Source organism: Chiloscyllium punctatum, chromosome 6, assembly GCF_047496795.1.
Source record: "Chiloscyllium punctatum isolate Juve2018m chromosome 6, sChiPun1.3, whole genome shotgun sequence".
In the NCBI taxonomy this organism is placed as follows: Eukaryota; Metazoa; Chordata; class Chondrichthyes; order Orectolobiformes; family Hemiscylliidae; genus Chiloscyllium; species Chiloscyllium punctatum.
This window is the reverse complement of record NC_092744.1, coordinates 69,321,788-69,342,005: the sequence shown is the minus strand read 5'-3', so window position 1 is coordinate 69,342,005 and position 20,218 is coordinate 69,321,788. Positions and strand designations below refer to the sequence as shown.

The window sequence follows — 20,218 nt, the reverse complement described above, 5'->3', positions numbered from 1 at the left end:
AGCTGATTTCTCAACAGTGAAATACAGGAAGCCTGATTACTGGGTTTGTGGGTGCGTCTATGTGCTCCAATATTGGAGCACTGGGGAGCAAGCATGACAGGCTATAAGCAATCTCACAGCCCATGCCTTTGACTCTTGACTCTTTCTTTTGCCCTGGAAACCTCATCTCAAGATACTCCGTCCAAAAATTATAACTTCTCATTGTTTCAGTGGCCCCTACTTGGACCTTCCTGGCAAGACAGGAAGCTGGCTGTTGTTACTTGATCCAGCCAGCTTTCTCATTGTTGGGTTTGGGGACAGATTCACCCATGAAGAGTCAATAGCCATTCTTATTGAAATAGTCTTAGATAGCAAACCAGGATATAAGACAGTGATTATTCTTCATTTTAAAGTAACAATATCTCAGAAAGCAGTCAATTATTCAATCAGATATGCAAGAATCAATTAGAAGCTGAAGTATGAGAAATAAACTTTTTCAAAAAAATATTGGTTTGAAAGTTTTTTTTGTCATGGAGGAATTTGACATTCCTGAAATGATCAATTAGATTACCAATATCAGAAGGAATTTTCATCAGTGATATTGAATGTAGTACAATATCTAAAGCTCGGTTACACCTCATTTTACAAGGTGTAATTATTTCAAGGATTTTTAACATGAGACTAATAACATAAAGAGAATGGTCTAAACAGTTCAGTGATTTCTAATTGATCAACAGTACAACATCTGGAAAAATATGAATTTTTGACGGCAACCTTTGTATTAACTGCGCATGTGTGGAAGTGGCTGTGTTTCAGAAGTAATGAGGATAAACACTGATAGTTTCACAGAAACTACCAGTGCAAAATCTGGAGCAATCAATCATAAAGTTAATCTACAACATAGCTCAACTGATTCGACTTTATAATCTTTACTGCATAAATAAAGAAGCATACTGAAGCGAAGAAGAGAGAAGTCTGTAGTCTGTAAAGCAGATAAGAATGAATAGTGTTCATTAGCAACAGAGAACACTAAAAATACTTCATCCTGCTGGTAAGGATTAGCCCTGTACAAAAATAAGTACGAGGAAATAAACACTTAAAGAAGTATAGTTCTTTGACTAGTGCTTGCATTCTTATGTGCTTGTCCATTGCACTGTGACATTTCTAAATGCAATTCGAACTTTTAAAAAAGTCTTTTAGAGAATAAGACTATATGGAAGCCAAACACCATTGAAATATAGAAATAAACACAGAGTATTACAGTAATAATACTGTGCATTACATTTTAATGAACATAATGGACATGTTTCATACAAATCCTTGTGTGTTATACCATTGAAAATATATTTTTTAAATTTTTCACAAAGATTGGAATAATTTTTTCATCGTTTGTGTACAATAAACAGCTTGTTAACTGCATGGAAATTATGAAAGTTTTTTTTGACAAAACATGAAATTCCTTTTTTTTCCCAATTTAATTGAAACAAGTTTCAAAAATGACACATAACAGTGATCTGAAAAAAGTAACTGCAGTACCCAGCACTTAAAGTGGACTTGCTGCTAACACAGTTTTCCTACTATTAGCTTTTGATAGCCCATTAATATCACTTGTCACTGAGTACTCTAGGTGGCATGGTGCCTCACAGCGCCAGAGACCCGGGTTCAATTCCTGCCTCAGGCTACTGTCTGCGTGGAGTTTGCACGTTCTCCCCATGTCTACGTGGGTTTCCTCTGGGTGCTCCGGTTTCGTCCCACAGTTCAAAAACGTGCAGGTTAGGTGAATTGGCCATGCCAACTTGTCCATAGTGTTAGGTGTAGGGGAATGGGTCTGGGTGGGCTGCTCTTCGGAGGGTTGGTATGGACATGTTGGGCCGAAGAGCCTGTTTCCACACTGTAAATAATCTAATCTAATCTTAAATGCAAGTAACTTTACAATTCTAGGTGCTTCTCCTGTCAGTCTGAGCACTGGGAATAAGTTATACAGTGCTATGGTAGAACTTGCACTGGACAAAAATACAAGAAAATCAGCATTATAAATGGTTAGTTGTAGTGCCTCCACTGTCTCAGATTTTGCAATATAATTCAGCTGTAGATTAGATTACTTGCACTGTGGAAACAGGCCCTTCGGCCCAACAAGTCCACACCAACCCTCCAAAGAGCAATCCACCCAGACCCATTCCCAATGCAGACACAGGGAGAATGTGTAAACTCCACACAGACAGTTGCCTGAGGCAGGAACTGAACCCAGGTCTCTGGTACTGTGAGGCAGCAGTGCTAACCACTGTGCCACTTATGCTATCCACAGAGATCAGTCAACTTTTCCCAGCTTCTCTTCAGGCAAATTTCTCATGTTGCTTCATCGCTGAGAGCTATTGTAGGTAATTGCAACTTAGCAAAGCGAAGACCCCTTGTGGAGCATGTGTATCTATCTGAAATGTTTACGTACTTATTTTAAGTAATAACCTTGTTGTTGAAAATAATGGCCACGGCAAGTGTTTACTGCTGTTTAACTAATTGGGTGGTTTAAGTAGTGAAAGCCTTACATTCTGTTCTTTGTCTGAATATTGATTTATCTCATGTCAGTAAACAAAATAGGAAAGTGTTATCGTAAGAAGAGGAAAACCATAGCGGTGTGTTCTGTTCCCCTTCTAAACATCATTAGAGAGAGCAACAGTCAGACAGAATACCATTCCAGCTTCTCTGGACTGAATTCAAACCCACAGGTGAATGTATGGCCGGGAATTATTTAATGATTCAGCTCTCCTACACACACAATAAATGTTTAAGTATAAGCATAAGAAACTCTCAAATCTGGTGAAAACATCAAATCTGACAATAAGGTGATTTTTTCTGCAGTCAATTGACAAAGACATTGAATTCTCTTGGTTTGCCAGACACTTCCCCTCCTGCACCCCCAACCCAAAACTAAACACACAGACTTTCAAAGTCAGTCATTTTTTTTTCAACTGGCAAGTATGGGAACATTTGTAGAACCTGAGACCTCATGAGACAAAAAACAGTGTCAGCTTGGGGCAGTCTTGGATTTGTAGATTACTGAATAAAGTCAAATGAATTATACCATATCTCTATCCAAATATGACTTAATTTGAAGCTGTTTGGTGATTTACTCAATGGTTTGATCACCTAGAAAACCGTCCAGACTTGGAAACAATTTCAAGATAGTTGTTGTTTTGAGAGATTTACACTACATACTTTAATAGTGTAGGATTACAAATTACCATCTGTTAAACTTGTTTCTAGAGTATGGGTACACCAGGAAATTTCTTTGTTTGGTTTGTTGTTAGATTGTTTTGTTGGGATCAAGAGCTTAACTCACTAGTTTAGCATTCTAGAGGATAGACAAGTACAAAACCAAGTTTTCAAAATAAATTTCACCTCAAGGCAATGCTGAGGAAGATATGTTAAAGAATGTGGCAAAAATCTTTTTGCCTTTACAAATATTCACAGGTTGTAAAAATAAAATAATCGCTAGCAGTTAAAGATTCACAACTCAAACCTCATCCCCAGTTTTAGGTTGTCACCATCCCTTCCTACTCCTTCAGTTAATCTTGGCAGTCATTCTTCTCCACTCCAAAGTGCTTTTCCCTCTTCCTACATAAGGCAAATAATCTGAATTTCCTCCCCATTCTTTCTCCCCTTCACTGCCAGGAACAGAGTTCAGAGTTAACTCTAACTCTTGTTTCTGTCTCCATAGATGCACTTCAGTTTTTGACTTTTGATTTGATTTCATGACTTTCTGTAAGATACAAGAATGCTACCAACTGAGACACATTGACAACTAATTGCTTTATGGGTGAGGTGTATGAACCTCTTCTGCTTAAAAAATGCAATTAGTAGTGACTTCAGAGAAACACAGCTAAAAACAGCTATAATATTTTAGTTGTCCATTTTCTTAGATCTCTCTGCATATACCTACATACACAGTTACATTGTTCTTATCTTGTTATGTATGCCTATTTGAGTAAAATGGCAAAAAGTTCTTCCCCTGCTAGGACCATGGTGTACATCTTTAAAAGATCACTGGAAAGCACTTCACTTTCTGCAATGTAGGACCATCAGTCAGCCTCCGCTTATCAACCCCACTCACCCTAGCCACATGTGACACCAGGGACAGCAGCAAGACAACCATCTCAACTGATGATGGCAGCTGGGACAGAGGTGGCTGCAGAGGTCAATGCCTATTGGTGGTCCCAGTGCCACAAAAGAATGGATGATCTACTGTTCTCTGCTACGGTTTATGTCATTCTCTACTCAACATAGCATGTTCTCATGATTCGAATTAGCATTGTCAGGTTACTGCTGCAGCGACTATCACAGAAGAGGTTTGATACCAGGGATCTCCAACAGATACCTTGTGCTGTCAATGTCCGTTGCATCATTGCAACTACCAGTGTAGTACCAGAGGCTCCACAGTGGCCTCTCACACGCCTATCAGGTTCACACTTATCATAGAATCCCTACAGTGTGGAAGCAGGCCATTTTGCCCGCCGAGTCCACCCCGACCCTTTGAAGACTGTCTCTTCCAGACTCACCCCTACCCTGTCCCTGTAGCCCTTTATTTCCCATCGCTCATCCTAGCTTGCACATCCCTGGACACAATGGGCAATTAATCATGGCCAATCCAGCTAGCGTGCACATCTTTGGACTGTGGGAGGAAACCGGAGCACCCACACAGACACAGGGAGGATGTACAGACAATCGCACGAGGATGGAATCAAATCTGGGTCCCTTCCACTGTGAGGCAGCAGTGCTAACTACTGGAGCCATTGAAAACATAAAAGGAACTATAACAATACTCAACAGCTCACACATGATCAACTCACTGATGTCTCATCACTACTGGGAACACAGACACATCTGTTAGGTTTTCAACAAAGGCTTGCAAGTGACAAGGTCAAAACAACTAAAGATTGCCTTTTGAATTGCCTTTTTTAAAAAGTTCAGACTTGCTAGACTGCCCTGGTCAGTTTTGTTGTTATCAGCCCATTGGCTTGTTGACTTAACAACAACAACAAGCCTGACTACATACGACTTGAGACTTCTCATGAGCTGGACAACATGGAGTGCTTTCACCCCTAATATTGTGTGTGCTTATGCAAAGAAAATGTTTAGTTTTGAAGAGGTTTGGACTCAGCGAGGTTTGAGGGAAGAAATCTGGTTTGTGAGTGGACTTTTATTTCCCATTCTTGATGAGCAAGATTCTCCCACAAACTTAATTCCAGTGATTTGGGATGTTAATTAGTATTAATGACATGCTAATGAATGCAAAACAGATTCCAAACCAACCCACCTGAAAGTCTGTGAGAACTGAATGGCAGAACCTTTGCCATCAAGATGCTGATTTTTTGCCACTCACTCAATTGCATTGCCATCCCTGACCCTTTAGAAGTACAGGCAATTTCACCCATAGAATTTCACTTTGGTTTCAAACACATTTTAGTTGGGACCCATGACACTACCAGAGATGACTCCAGGCAGCTGTCTATGTTAACTTTGAACCCAATTCTCAGAGATAAAAGAGCACAATTTTGGCTCCACCCCACCTGGTCGCAGCATTACATTTTGACTGATTTCCTAGATGCAATTCACACTGTGTTGAAATGTTTGCTCTCAAATCTGTCAGCTCTGCATAAACACATGCCTTACTCTAGCATAGTTCCAATCCAGGAATACAATTCGAATTTATTAAACCACTTCCTTTTCACTCCTGTTCTATGTAACTCTTGATCCAAACAAAACACTCAAACACCAAATCCTGTCCCAAGATAAAACATTACTAAAGTATCTGTGTGTTTTTAAAAAGTTCATTACACCAAATGTAGTCAGTCTGCTGCCAGCAGAACGCAACAGAGGACTAGTTAATCACTTTTTAAAATTTTAAATGTGTTTCTGTACAATGTTTTATGTGGATTTCTTTCATATTAAACTGCTAAATTTTAAACCAGCTGGAAGCAGAGATCTGTTGATCAGCTGCAGTCACTGAAAACAAAATATTGTTTCCAAATCAAAATTGGGGATCTACTGGACACTTTTAAACATGCTATTGATGGATTTGGACTTACTATACATTCACTACTTAAACAATGGAGAGAGTGGAACTGATTCAAAATTTGTTATGATTCCATCTGATATTACTGGGCAAGTTAGATTCAAAACTGAAATCTGACTGAATGATCACGTTTTTTTACATATTAAACAAGGTGGTCTCTCATTGAAACACAAGCATGCAATGCTGCAGGTTAAAATTTAACAATAACACAGAATTTTAGCGACCTATGCAAAGTCTTATGTTGGAGAAGGATTTTGTTTTATCTCTACTTTCATGAACTGGAACCTACATATATTAATATAGAAGGCTCTGCTCTTTACAGACATTTCCTGGTTCATTTCTCAAGGCATTGCTTCTACCAATTAAAGTCAACCTACCTGAATGCCAAAATGTTGGTAAATGGGATAGGTGGAGAACATATCCCAGTTCCATTGTACAAGGTACAGTTGGAGTATGATTTGTTCACTAGATAAGGGGTCATTGGGATAGTTAATAAATTACGTGTAGATGGAATTGAATTACTTCTAGGGAGTTATTTGGTGAGTGAAAATCACAGGTTCGTCGAACCACAGCAAGTTCAAGTGAGGCTAAAGAGATGTAATAGTTGCAGGAACAGGTTCTGGGTGCTTTTCCCTGATGTATAGTAACCAGAGCAATAGCTAAACAAAGTCCATCACCAGAGGTCACGGTAATACTGCAAGCAGGTGTGAAGGTAGCACCAACTTTAGTTGAGAATGAGCATAGCTCAGAAGAGTTATTTGACATTTCTTCATTAAATGAGGCTCAGGAAGCAGACCCAGAGTGAAATAGGTTAGCACAGGCAGCTCATTCTGAAGCTGAGGCTGAAGGGATTCCAGAATGTTTTTATTTTTAAAAGCTGAGTTCTGAGAAGGAAGTGGAGACATCTTCACAGGCCTGCAAATGAAGAATGGACGAATGGATGAAGAAATATTCATCAAATAGTGCTGCCAAATAAGTATGTAACCAGCCCATGTTTGCAGAACTGAAAACCATATACAACATGAAATGTGATTCTGTGATTGGACAGCATTTGCTATTCAGCTAACAGCTAAAGTATATCTGATCCACTTGCATGAACTGGAACCTACATATAATAATATAGAAGGATATGCTCTTTTCAGACGTTTACTGGTTCATTTCTCAAGGCAATGCTTTCACCAATTAAAGTGAACCTACCTGCTTAAAACCTAATAGTTTAAAGTGTGATGCAACTGAAATTATATATTGAAAAAAGACCTGGGTTGTTTAAGTCACTCATATTTTAGAATGATTATGTTGGTTTCAGTTCTTCCTTATGTAAACCCCTGAACTTTTTTTGAAGTTGCATTCTCAAGTGAAGGTGCCCTGTGTGAGGCAGTCTGTTCCCCAATGTTCAGGCTGATTCTATTTCTAAAAAAAAGGATATACGGTATCTTACATGGATTCATGCAGTTTTTGAGTAAAATAAAATATAATTCTGCAAGTACAGATTCACCCCACAAACTTGTATTTGTGTGTGTGCATGTGGGTGTGTGTTGGGGGAGATATGAGTGTGTGTGAGAGTGTGAGTGTAAAGCAGAATAAGTCTGTGAGAGGGTGCACGTGTGGGTGTGTATTTGTGAGTGTATGGGTCCATAGTGTGTGTGACATGAACCCAAAGTCCCAATTGCGGCCATCCCCATGGGTACTGAACTTGACTATCAGCCTCTGCTTGGCCACTTTGCATTGTTGTCGGTCCCAAAGTCTGCCTTGGAGGATGGTCACCCGAAGGTCCAAGGTTGAATGTCTGGACCGCTGAAATGTTCCCCGACTGGCAGAGAACACTCCTGTCTGTTGTTTGTTGTCCAGTGTCCATTCATCCATTACCGTAGCCTCGTAGAATGTAACTTTTAAAAAAAATTCTGGGATTTACACATGAAAGACCTGAAACTAATGTGGTCATTCTAAAAGATGAGAGACTTAACAAACAACCCATATCTTTTTCAATGTATAATTTCAGTTATATCAAACTGTAAACTTTTGCTATAAATTATGATCTTATACTCCACAACCACCTGATGAAGGAGCAGTGTTCCAAAAGCTAATGTTTCCAAATAAACATGTTGGACTATAACCTGGTATTGTGTAAGTTTTAAATTGATATGATGTATTTCTAAATGTTCTGTTATGACTAGCTTATAGTTACCTTTTTTGTCTCCTTGCCTTTTTGAATGAAAACATTGACAGTCTTCTAATCCTCTGGGACTTTGCCAAAATCTATGGATTCTTGGAAGATTACTAGCAGTGCTTCCACTATCTCTATAGCTACTTCCTTTAATATCCTAGGGTGCAACCCGCCAGTCCAGGAAACTTATCCGTCTTTGGTCCTATTAGTTTCCATTATACTTTTTCACTGATTATTGAATTTATTTCTTCTTTCTTTTTCGTCCTTAATTATTTAGTATTGTTGGAATGTTATTAGTGTCTTTATGAAAACTGATGACTGTCAGTTTTTAAATTATTCGCACATTTATTTTCTTCCTTTTTTGGTCATTTTCTTGTTGGTATTTTAAAACTTTCCCAATATCTGGGTTACCACTAATCTTTGCCATATTGTTTGTAGTTTCTTGCAATTTGATCCTACCTAACTTCCTTGGCTAACTACGGTGCTTTATCCCCTTCCTACAATCCTCCTTCCTTACTGGGATATATCTTTGCTGTGAGTCATGAACTATTTACAGTGTATATTGTTCCTCAAGCATCTTTCCTGCTAAACGTTCATAGTCCACACCAGTTAACCCTGCCATCATTTCTTCCTTAATTACTAACATTTGTTCATTTGCTAATTTTAACCAATTAAATCTGCCCATTCCTGATATTCAGTTCAATGAATTATGTATTACTGCTATCAGGCCCAACATCAAATCACTTATAAATGGAATTTGGGAGTATATTTTAATCAACCGATCATCAGATTTATTGCCAGGAACATTAGAAACCTTTGATCTGTAGGACAATCACCCACTTGGCCTTTCCAAATGGTATATAGCCTGTTAATCTAATGGTGGGTTCTGTTTTTCCTGTAATTTGACCTTAATCTATGCAGTACATAAAATATCTCCAAGTTGAAGAATAGCCTTATGTTCTTCATGTTGCTTTGGGAATTTGTACTAAAGTCCACCCTCAATCCTCATAGTATGAAGATACTCTTTTAAAGGAAAGAACTCAAAATGTCAGTGTAAGCTTTTCAGGTATTATTTGCTTTGAAATGTTTTGTTGAATTAGGTAGATACTGACACCCTTTCCAATTTTGGTTTCGTATGTTCCATTTCCAATCTTCTCTTCAAAGAAATAACTCAATGCTGATTAGAAATGAAAACCTTTTTTTGTGTACAGTTCTCAGAGATCACATTACAGCTGTGCTGAGGGAGGATATTCCCAGAAATACATCGAGGGAAGTTATTTGGGTGGAACTGAGAAATAAGAAAGGGATGATCACCTTATTGGGATTGTATTATAGACTCCCAAATAGTCAGAGGGAAATTGAGAAACAAACTTGTAAGGAGATCTCAGCTATCTGTAAGAATAATAGGGTGGTTATGGTAGGGGATTTTAACTTTCCAAACATTGACTGGGACTGCCATAGTGTTAAAGGTTTAGATGGACAGGAATTTCTTAAGTGCGTACAAGACAATTTTCTGATTCAGTATGTGGATGTACCTACTAGAGGAGGTGCAAAACATTACCTACTCTTGGGAAAGAAGGCAGGGCAGGTGACTGAGGTGTCAGTGGGAGAGGACTTTGGGGCCAGCGACCATAATTCTATTCGTTTTAAAATCGTGATGGAAAAGGATAGACCAGATCTAAAAGTTGAAATTCTAAATTGGAGAAAGGCCAATTTTAACGGTATTAGGCAAGAACTTTCGAAAGCTGATTGCAGGCAGATATTCGCAGGTAAAGGGATGGCTGGAAAATGGGAATTCAGAAATGAGATAACAAGAATCTAGAGAAAGTATATTCCTGTCAGGGTGAAAGGGAAGGCTGGTAGGTATAGGGAATGCTGGATGACTAAAGAAATTGAGGGTTTGATTAAGAAAAAGAAGGAAGCATATGTCAGGTATAGACAGGATAGATCAAGTGAATCCTTAGAAGAGTATAAAAAAAGTAGGAGTATACTTAAGAGGGAAATCAGGAGAGAGCAAATTGGGGACATGAGATAGCTTTGGCGAATAGAATTAAGGAGAATCCAAAGGGTTTTTACAAATATATTAAGGACAAAAGGGTAACTAGGGAGAGAATAGGGCCCCTCAAAGATCAGCAAGGCGGCCTTTGTGTGGAGTCACAGAAAATGGGGGAGATACTAAATGAATATTTTGCATCAGTATTTACTGTGGAAAAGGATATATGGAAGATAAAGACTGTAGGGAAATAGATGGTGACATCTTGCAAAATGTCCAGATTACAGTGGAGGAAGTGCTGGATGTCTTGAAATGGTTTAAGGTGGATATATCCCCAGGACCTGATCAGGTGTACCCGAGAACTCTGTGGGAAGCTAGAGAAGTGATTGCTGAGCCTCTTGCTGAGATATTTGTATCATCGATAGTCACAGATGAGGTGCCGGAAGACTGGAGGTTGGCAAACGTGGTGCCATTGTTTAAGAAGGGCGGTAAAGACAAGCCAGGGAACTATAGACCGGTGAGCCTGACCTCAGTGGTGGGCAAGTTGTTGGAGGGAATCCTGAGGGACAGGATGTACATGTGTTTGGAAAGGCAAGGACTGATTCGGGATAGTCAACATGGCTTTGTGCATGGGAAATCATGTCTCACAAACTTGATTGAGTTTTTTGAAGAAGTAACAAAGAAGATTGATGAGGGCAGAGCAGCAGATGGATCTATATGGACTTCAGTAAGGCATTCGACAAGGTTCCCCATGGGAGACTGATTAGCAAGGTTAGATCTCATGGAATACAGGGAGAACTAGCCATTTAGATACAGAACTGGCTCAAAGGTAGAGGACAGAGGGTGGTGGTGGTGGAGGGTTGTTTTTCAGACTGGAGACCTGTGACCAGTGGAGTGCCACAAGGATTGGTGCTGGGCCCCTCTACATTTTGTCATTTATATAAATGATTTGGATGCAAGCATAAGAGGTAAGTTAGTAAGTTTGCAAATGACACCAAAATTGGAGGTGTAGTGTACAGAGAAGATGGTTGCCTCAGGTTACAACAGGATCTAGACCAGATGGGCCAATGGGCTGAGAAGTGGCAGATGAAGTTTAATTCAGATAAATGCGAGGTGCTGCATTTTGGAAAAGCAAATCTTAGCAGGACTTATACACTTGGTAAGGTCCTAGGGAGTGTTGCTGAACAAAGAGACCTTGGAGTGCAGGTTCATAGCTCCTTAAAATGGAGTCGCAGGTAGATAGGACAGTGAAGAAGGTGTTTGGTATGCTTTCCTTTTATTGGTCAGATATTGAGTACAGGAGTTGGAAGGTCATGTTGCGGCTGTACAGGACATTGGTTAGGCCACTGTTGGAATATTGTGTGCAAATCTATTCTCCTTCCTATCGGAAAGATGTTGTGAAACTTGAAAGAATTCAGAAAAGATTTATAAGGATGTTGCCAGGGTTGGAGAATTTCAGCTTTTGGGAGAGGCTGAACAGGCTGGGCTGTTTTCCCTGGAGCGTCGGAGGCTGAGGGGTGACTTTATAGCGGTTTACAAAATTATGAGGTGCATGGATAGGATAAATAGGCAAAGTCTTTTCCCTGGGATCGGGGAATCCAGAACTAGAGGGTATAGGTTTAGGGTGAGAGGGGAAAGATATAAAAGAGACTTAAGGGGCAACTTTTTCACGCAGAAGATGGTACATGTATGGAATGAGCTGCCAGAGGATGTGGTGGAGGCTGGTACAATTGTAACATTTAAGAGGTATTTGGATGGGTATATGAATAGGAAGGGTTTGGAGGGATATGGGCTTGGTACTGACAGGTGGGATTAGATTGGGATGGGATATCTGGTCGGCATGGACGGGTTGGACCGAAGGGTCTGTTTCCATGCTGTACATCTCTATGACTCTATGACTCTATCTTTTCCTTATTGTTTTGGACTGTGGTTATAAGATGTGTTTTGCAGCATAATTATTTGTTATTCCGAAAACAATATTTACTTTATTTTTTTCACTTCCAGTAATGTAAATATCTATTGTTCCCTTTCAGCAATATCAGTGCACTTAGAAAATTATATTTTAATTACAAGTGACAAGATAAATAGATGTTAGCGATTTTTGAGAAGATTTGTAGTACAAGTTGATGGTAATTATGTAAGTTAGCTCATTGACCTTGAAGGTTTGTTTTTTAACATTTTGTTGCCATATGGTGATGAAACATCTGAAAACGAACGTTCAAGCTCAGTGAGCTAACTTAAATACTAATAAATGGATGCCTCCACAGCTGATATTAAACTTCGATTGATTAGTACTGACATCATTAAATAACGAAACACAAAATTCAGTTTTCATTCTCATATAGAAAATTCATAATTTCTCAAGTCACATTATTGCTTCTCTTTTTCTCTCTCTTCCAGTTGGTGCTTGAGAAACACAACAAATTCTGCTAACATTGAACATGTCTGTTGAATTCTGAAGCACATCTGTTGCACACATTTGGAACTCAGCAGGCGACTCCATCCTTTGACAAGATTATTTCACGCTTGAGTGTCTCGTTGTGGATTGTGATGCCGTTTCGATGCTTTGACAGGCCTGTATCTAGGCCATATGGCCAACAATCGAGAATGGGTATTGACACCTTGACTGCCGTGAACTTTGTGTCAATTTCCTAAGTGAAGCAAACAGAATTGTCAAATGACATGTGATCCTCTGACCCAGATAGGCCTTGACTGACACAGTAATAGCAGCTGCAGTTTGACCACACATCTCATTTCCAAGCCTCAAAAGGCTTGTGAGAGCCAAACACTTAGATATTACATCTGTAGTTACAACCTGATTTGTTCTTGGAAAATACTAAAGATATTCAGATTTCTACTGAGAATGTCACAGTTGGAACTCTCATGGCCATCTATTTAATGGGCTAATGTAATTAGAGGCTGCAAGTCACCTTCTGATTAACGGTTGGAAATAAACTTCCCCGTGATTCTCCACAATGGCAGCAACATACAGACTTGTTGTTAGCACAGTAAACTCTTACAATAGCATTTTAATTGATCAACGTTTCCAGCATACTGTACATTACTGTAATGGGTCCTGCCAAGCCTTCCTGAATGCTGCTGGCATTGACTGCAATGTGGTCCACCATGCCACCTGTTCAGAACTGCTGAGTCAGTCACCCCTTCCTTTGTCAAACCCAAGATTGTTAGGTGTGCAGGACTTGACCCATAGGTTTCTAACTGCTGAAAGCATGGCAACTTCTGCTGATATCACTACTGATGATGCGCACCAGCTTCTGCCTGGTGCTAGCAGGGTCAAAAAGGGAATGGCTACACAAGGTATATCCAATCTAAAAGACATCACCAGTGATGCCATCAATCTGGCCAGTGGCAAAATTAAAGAGTTTTCATTTGAAAAACTTAAATGTCCTACGAGCCACGTGACCTTCAGGAAAGGAAGGAAAGTAAAACCAGATGTGGCCAGCAGAAAATCTGCTGACTTTGATATGATATACAACCACATTGGTAGCAATGAAAACTGTCCACCTTTTGGCTTTGCACAGAAATCAGCCATTGAGCAAAAAGAGGCAAACTTTATGACATTACATGAACAAAATGTCACCAATGCCACGCAATTATACCTTCAAAGTCTCTCAGAAGACAACTTCCTCACCAAGTTTTTAGGAAAACACAAAGCAGATAGTTCAGATTCAGGAGAGGACATAAGGATTTGCTTAGATATTTTGTTGAAATGCTCAGAAGACCTAAAGAAATGTACAGAAATAATTAAGCAATGCATTAAGAGCAAATCCCATAATAATGATAACAGCGATGCCACCAATAATTCTGATCTAATCTACAAAAATGTAATGGCACGACTCTCAAGCTACCTGAAGAAGTTGCCTTTTGAACTTGAACATGGGTTATCTGGACGGGGCAATCAGCACGATCTTGCTGAACTGGTAAACAGCTTACACAGTTTGCAGCAAATGCCATATCCTCCATTTGGGAATGATCAACCACCCAGATATGAGGATGTTGTCCAGGCATCACCATCCCTATCAATCAATCTACCTCTTCCTCCAGTGGACACTCCAGTTGTCCATAAAGCTACCAGTGGCAATGGTATGATACCTTTGGAAAATGTTAATGGTCCTTCGTATGATGGCCATCTTCAAGAGAATGGTATCCAACAACATAACTCAACTGCTGTAACTCAATCCCGAGTACTACCTCATATAAGTCCACTAAATCACTCTGACAGTTGTTCCTCTCAAGATTTATTTCTGTCCAGGAATGTTGATGGTATTTCGAAGATACCTATGGAGCCTCTTTATATTCAAGAAGATTGTGACATTGATCAGGTTTTGGAGCAGAAATCAAAAGGCAAAGGTTATTTCAACTTTCGAATGACTGAAAAATATCTTCAGCCTCAAAAACAGGCCTCTCCTGCTGACACTTGCAAGAGAGCAGGAGCTGATACCATTGGAACTGGAGATAATTTGGGAGAAAGTAGACTGTGTGTGCAGCCAACTTCTGAATCTCCTAGCTTTTTCAAAAACCTAAGTAAAAACCATAACTCCATGGAGCCTTCAATAACAAGAACAAAAACTAAATTAGAAAATGATAAAGTAATGCAACAAGAAGACATTGAAAAGCTACTGATGGATTTAGAATCGTTTTCTCAAACCATAAACTCCAGGCAGGAATATGATTCTTTCAGAAACAATGATACAGACTTGAAGACTTATAGTGAACGATCAGGACAAGTTAATTTCTCGACCACTGAGTCAGGAAGTAAGCACGGAGAAGTGTCACCCAGTGAAACTGTGTCATTGCCTTCTTCCACAAATGGAACTAACGTAACTAGAAATAACAAAAATGAAGAGGATGATGCAGCCTTGCTGTTACGCATCTTGGAGAGTATTGAGGGTTTTGCTCAGGAGCTGGTTGAACGTGGGAGTAGTAAGGGTATCTTGGCAAGAGAAACAGAAGTAATGCGGATACTCCAAGACACACTATCACAGGCTTCTGAGTCTTGCAAATCTGCGCACTCCATACCGGCTGTTGTGGATAAAGATACAGGCTCACACCTCTCAGTTCAACAGACACCAGAGGTAATCAAGGTAAGACTCAATTAATTTGGTATTAAGATATCAAATTCATATATTAATTTGATAATATAAAGACTTATTCATTTGTTAAGCATTACATAATTTCAAATAACTCCAGATACCAGCAAGGGGAAATTTAAAAGGACTCCATCCCTTCAATCTATTGTTCAGAACTCTTTGAGAGATACTCCCTTACATCATTTTTAAATACAACACTTTGGAAACCCTAATTTTTATCTTGTTGCTGTCTCTGATGATTTTGTCATCCTCACTAGTGAATTGGTAGTGATTAGACTCACCTGAGTATGTTAACCAATGTTGTATTTCAAAGCTTAAATATTAAACTTGAATGTAGGGTGTTATCTAGAGTAATTTATGGATCTGGCAAGTGAGGACTATGCTGAATTCTTCCAAGAACATACTAGAATTCTTTCTATTTCAGACTTGGATCTCCTAATTTATTTATAGTCACTAGACTCCTGCAATTTTTAGAATAAAGAGGTTACTGGTCATGCTGTTCCACAGAACTGTAACAAACTGAATAGTAATTGAGTCTGCTTGTTTATTTTAGAATTTCACTTTGGTGAAAAAAATGAAAGCGTTTGATTAATTTCTTCGAGTTTAGAATGGAAATATCCTCTTTCGTTTTGAGTGGAACAAGAAACATTTGAGAAATACATGTATTTCTTCAGCCTATATTTAAAATTAAAAATGTCCAAAGATATAGGAATGTAGTTCAAGTGTGTGTCAATGGCATTTGCATTGAACAACTGTGCCAAAGGGAATGGGAAAAAAAAGTGAATTAGCATGTCTCATGTGGTTAACATGTCAGAGTGAAATTGGTCAATGGCAGTTGTAGAAACTGAATGGTTTACATGCCATCCAACCTCCAATACCATTCAATGCAAATGGTAATTAAGTGTGATATAAATAAGCTGCTGACTCCAATATTTGGTTTGTACCATTCCCCTTCCTGAACTGTCGATCATTCCCACCCTTTGCCCTACAATTGCTGGATGACTTAAAATTGAAAATCCTCTTCTCTTCTCTTGTCAAATTAAAATTAATTCTTGTTAACAGCTGAATTGACCAGCTGTGCTCAAAGAGAAATTATCTGAATTAAATCAAATTACTGATCATTGTGAAGTTTTGGTTCAGCCGTAATCTTATTGATTTGAGCAATAGGCTCGAAGGGGCGACTGGCCTGCTTTTGTTCCTTGTTTGTATTCAGTATGTGTTATATCAGGCAAAAGTATAGTATAATCAAAATCATACAAGATTGTGAGAGGGATTTTTTTGTATACCAAACATGTTTTTCCATTTTATTTAGAAATACAAAATGCATGAAATTTTGCATATATCAAATTTGGCTAAAAGATAGCGAGTGGGTAGAATAATTACTGTAGTATAATCGCTGTATTGTTGGAGTCATAATTTCAAGGCCTGTTGAGCTGACAGTCTCACAAAATGAGTTCAGATACCATTGCAGTTTAGGAGTTTGAAAACAAATGGCTTGAATTGGTAAAAATGAACATGTAGCCTTCAGATGGTGGCTGATATTTTTTGGAGTTGAAAACCTGCTACCATTATGACATCCAACGTTATGGGACTGTCCGATCAGTCTGGGTGATACTTTTGCTAGCCTCGTAAGCCAGTCAGGCATCCAAAAAATATCAATTGATGAAGTTCAAGTAAAAGGCCCACCACCATCTCAGGATGACAAGCAAAGAGTAATGAATGCTGGCCCTACCAAAATCATCCACATCATGAATGAATAACTTAAAGTGCTTTTCGAAAACTCTCCTTTATCGCACAATTGTTTCTTATTATCTTAATGGAAGGAGAGCAGTAAAGCTTGTTGGGACATTGCTGTACCTCACATAAAAACCATTACTAACTCACTCATTGGATTCAGATTGTCTCACATTCAAATACAAAATCTAAATGTCCAGTTAGTCTTGTGTGCAGTAGGGCCCACAATTCCCTCCTTCCCTTCTGTCCTTGTGTGTTGCCCCACAGGTGCCAGGATCTGTGATGTCTCAGATCGTATGTTTGGGGTCCTGAAGGGAGAGGGTGACCAGTCTCAAGCCGTGGTCCATGTGGGTACCAATGACATAGGTAGAAAGAGGGATAAGGATGTAAGGCAGGATTTCAGGGAACTAGGATGGAAGCTGAGAGCTAGAACAAACAGAGTTGTTATTTCTGGTGTGTTACCTGTGCCACGTGATAGCGAGGCAAGGAATAGGGAGAGATATCAGCTGAACATGTGGTTGCAAGGATGGTGCAGGAGGGAGGGTTTCAGGTACTTGGATAATTGGAGCTCATTCTGGGGAAGGTGGGACCTGTACAAACAAGTCAGTCTTCACTTGAATCAGAGGGGTACTAATATCCTGGGCGGGAAATTTGCTAGTGCTATTTGGGTGGGTTTAAACTAGCTCAGCAGGGGGATGGGAACCTGAAATGTAGTTTCAGGGTCACAGGAATGTGCCGGCAGACAGCAAATTTTTTGAAGTGTGTCTACTTCAATGCCAGAAGTATCCGAAATAAGGTAGGTGAGCTTGCAGCATGGAGAGGTACCTGGGACTTTGATGTTGTGGTCATTTCAGAGACATGGATAGAGCAGGGTGAGGAATGGATATTGCAGGTTCCAGGGTTTAGATCTTTCATTAAGAACAGGCAAGGTGGGAAAAGAGGGGGAGGTATGGCCTTGTTAGTCAAGGATAGTATAATGGTGGGTGAAAGAACTTTTGACGAGGATTCGTCTACTGAGGTAGTGTGGGCTGAGGTTAGAAACAGGAGGGAAGAGGTCACACTGCTGGGAGTTTGTTATAGGCCTCCACAGAGTTCCAGGAAGGTGGAAGAGAGGATTGGCAAAATTATACTGTGTAGGAGTGAAAGGAACAGGATGGCCATTACGGGGGACTTTAACTTCCCCAACATTGACTGGAAATGCTATAACCCCAGTACGTTGGATGGAATAGTTTTTATCCAATGTGTACAGGAGGGTTTCCTGACACAGTATGTCGAAAGGCTGACAAGAGGGGATCTGGTGCTTGGTAATGAACCAGGCCAGGTGTTTGATTTAATTGTAGGTGAGAACTTTGAAAAGAGTGACCATAATACAGTTATGTTTAGTTTAGCGATGGAAAGGGATAGGTACATGCCACAGGTCAAGAGTTATCGATGGGCAAGAATTAGGATGCATAGAATGGGGTAGCAAAATGCAGGGGATCAGACAATGGAAATGTGGAGCTGGTTTAAGGAACAGATATTGCGTGTCCTTGAGGAGGAAGTGATAAGTTAAGGGAACCGTGGTTTACTACAGAAATTTCATCTCTTGTTAAGCAGAAGAAGGAGGCTTATGTGTTAATGAGTCAAAATGGTTCAGATGAGGTGATGGAGAGTTACAGATCAGCTAGGAAGGATTTAAAGAGAGAGTTAAGAAGAGCAAAAAGAGGACACGAGTAGTCTTTAGCAAATAAAGGAGAACCCTAAAGCTTTCTATAGGTATGTGAGGAATGAAAGGATGACTAGGGTAGGAATAGGGTCAGTCAAAGACAGAAGTGGGAAGTTGAGTGTGGACCCTGTGGAGATCGGAGAGGTGCTAAACGAACATTTCTCATCAGTTTTCACTCAGAAAAAGGAGGATATTGTAAAGGAAAAGAATGAGGTATGAGATATCAGACTGGAAAGGATCGAGGTTAGTTAGGAACAGGTGTTATCAATTCTAGAAGAAGTGAAAGCAGACAAGTCCCCTGAGCCAGATGGGATTTATCAGAGGGTTCTCTGGGAAGCTAGGGAGGAGATAGCAGAGCCTTTGGCTTTGATATTTGCGTCTTCATTGTCTACAGGTTTAGTACCTGAGGACTGGAGGGTTGCAAATGTTGTGCCCTTGTTGAAGAAGGGCAGTAGAGATGATCCAAGTAATTATAGACCAGTGAGCCTTACTTCTGTTGTAGGAAAGGTTTTGGAAAGGATTATAAGAGATAAGATTTATAATCATCTAGCAAGCAACAATTTGATTTAAGATAGTCAACATGGTTTCGTCAAGGGCAGGTCGTGTCTCACAAACCTCATTGAGTTTTTTGAGAAGGTGACCAAGCATGTGGATGAGGGTAGGGCAGTTGACATGGACTTCAGTAAAGCCTTTGATAAGGTTTCACATGATAGGCTGTTGGAGAAAATGCAGAGGCATGGAATTGAGGGTGATATAGCAGTTTGGATTAGAAACTGGCTTTCTGACAGAAGGCAGCGAGTGGTGGTTGATGGAAAATATTCAGCCTGGAGTCCGGTTACTAGTTGTGTGTCACAAGGATCTGTTTTGGGACAACTGCTGTTTGTCATTTTTATAAATGATTTAGACGCAGGCATAGGAGGATGGATTAGTAAATTTTCAGATGACACTAAAGTTGGTGGACAGTGTGGAAGAAGTGTTACAGGTTGCAGGGGGACTTGGATAAACTGCAGAATTGGGCTGAGAGGTGGCAAATGGAGTTCAATGCAGCTCAATGTGAGGTGATGCACTTTGGGAAGAATAACAGGAAGGCAGAATACTGGGTCAATGGAAAGATTCTTGGTAGTGTGGATGTGCAGAGGGATCTTGGAGTCCATGTGCATAGACCCCGGAAAGTTGCCACCCAGGTTGATAGTGTTGTTAAGAAGGCTTACGATGTGCTAGGTTTCATTCGAAGGGGGATTGAGTTCCGGAGCCACAATGTCATACTGCAACTATACAACACTGGTGCGGCCACACTTGGAATATTGTGTACAGTTCTGATCGCCATATTTCGGGAAGGATGTAGAAGCATTGGAAAAGGCGCTGAGGAGATTTACCAGGATGTTGCCTGGTCTGGAGGGAAGATCTTATGAGGAAAGACTGAGAATCTTGGGTCGGTTCTCATTTGAAATAAGAAAGCTAA

General features: G+C 39.8%; 1 protein-coding gene across 3 annotated transcripts in view; it reads left to right on the top strand.

Moving 5' to 3' along the window:
- ppp2r3a (protein phosphatase 2, regulatory subunit B'', alpha) overlaps positions 1 to 20,218 on the top strand; it is a 342,270-nt gene that overhangs the window by 144,167 nt on the left and 177,885 nt on the right. For all 3 annotated transcript variants that reach the window (XM_072572892.1, XM_072572891.1, XM_072572893.1), the window contains one exon: positions 12,607 to 15,311. In XM_072572892.1, coding sequence (XP_072428993.1) covers positions 13,182 to 15,311 — 2,130 coding nt within the window. In that variant the 5' untranslated portion in view covers positions 12,607 to 13,181. The remainder of the gene's footprint in view (positions 1 to 12,606; positions 15,312 to 20,218) is intronic.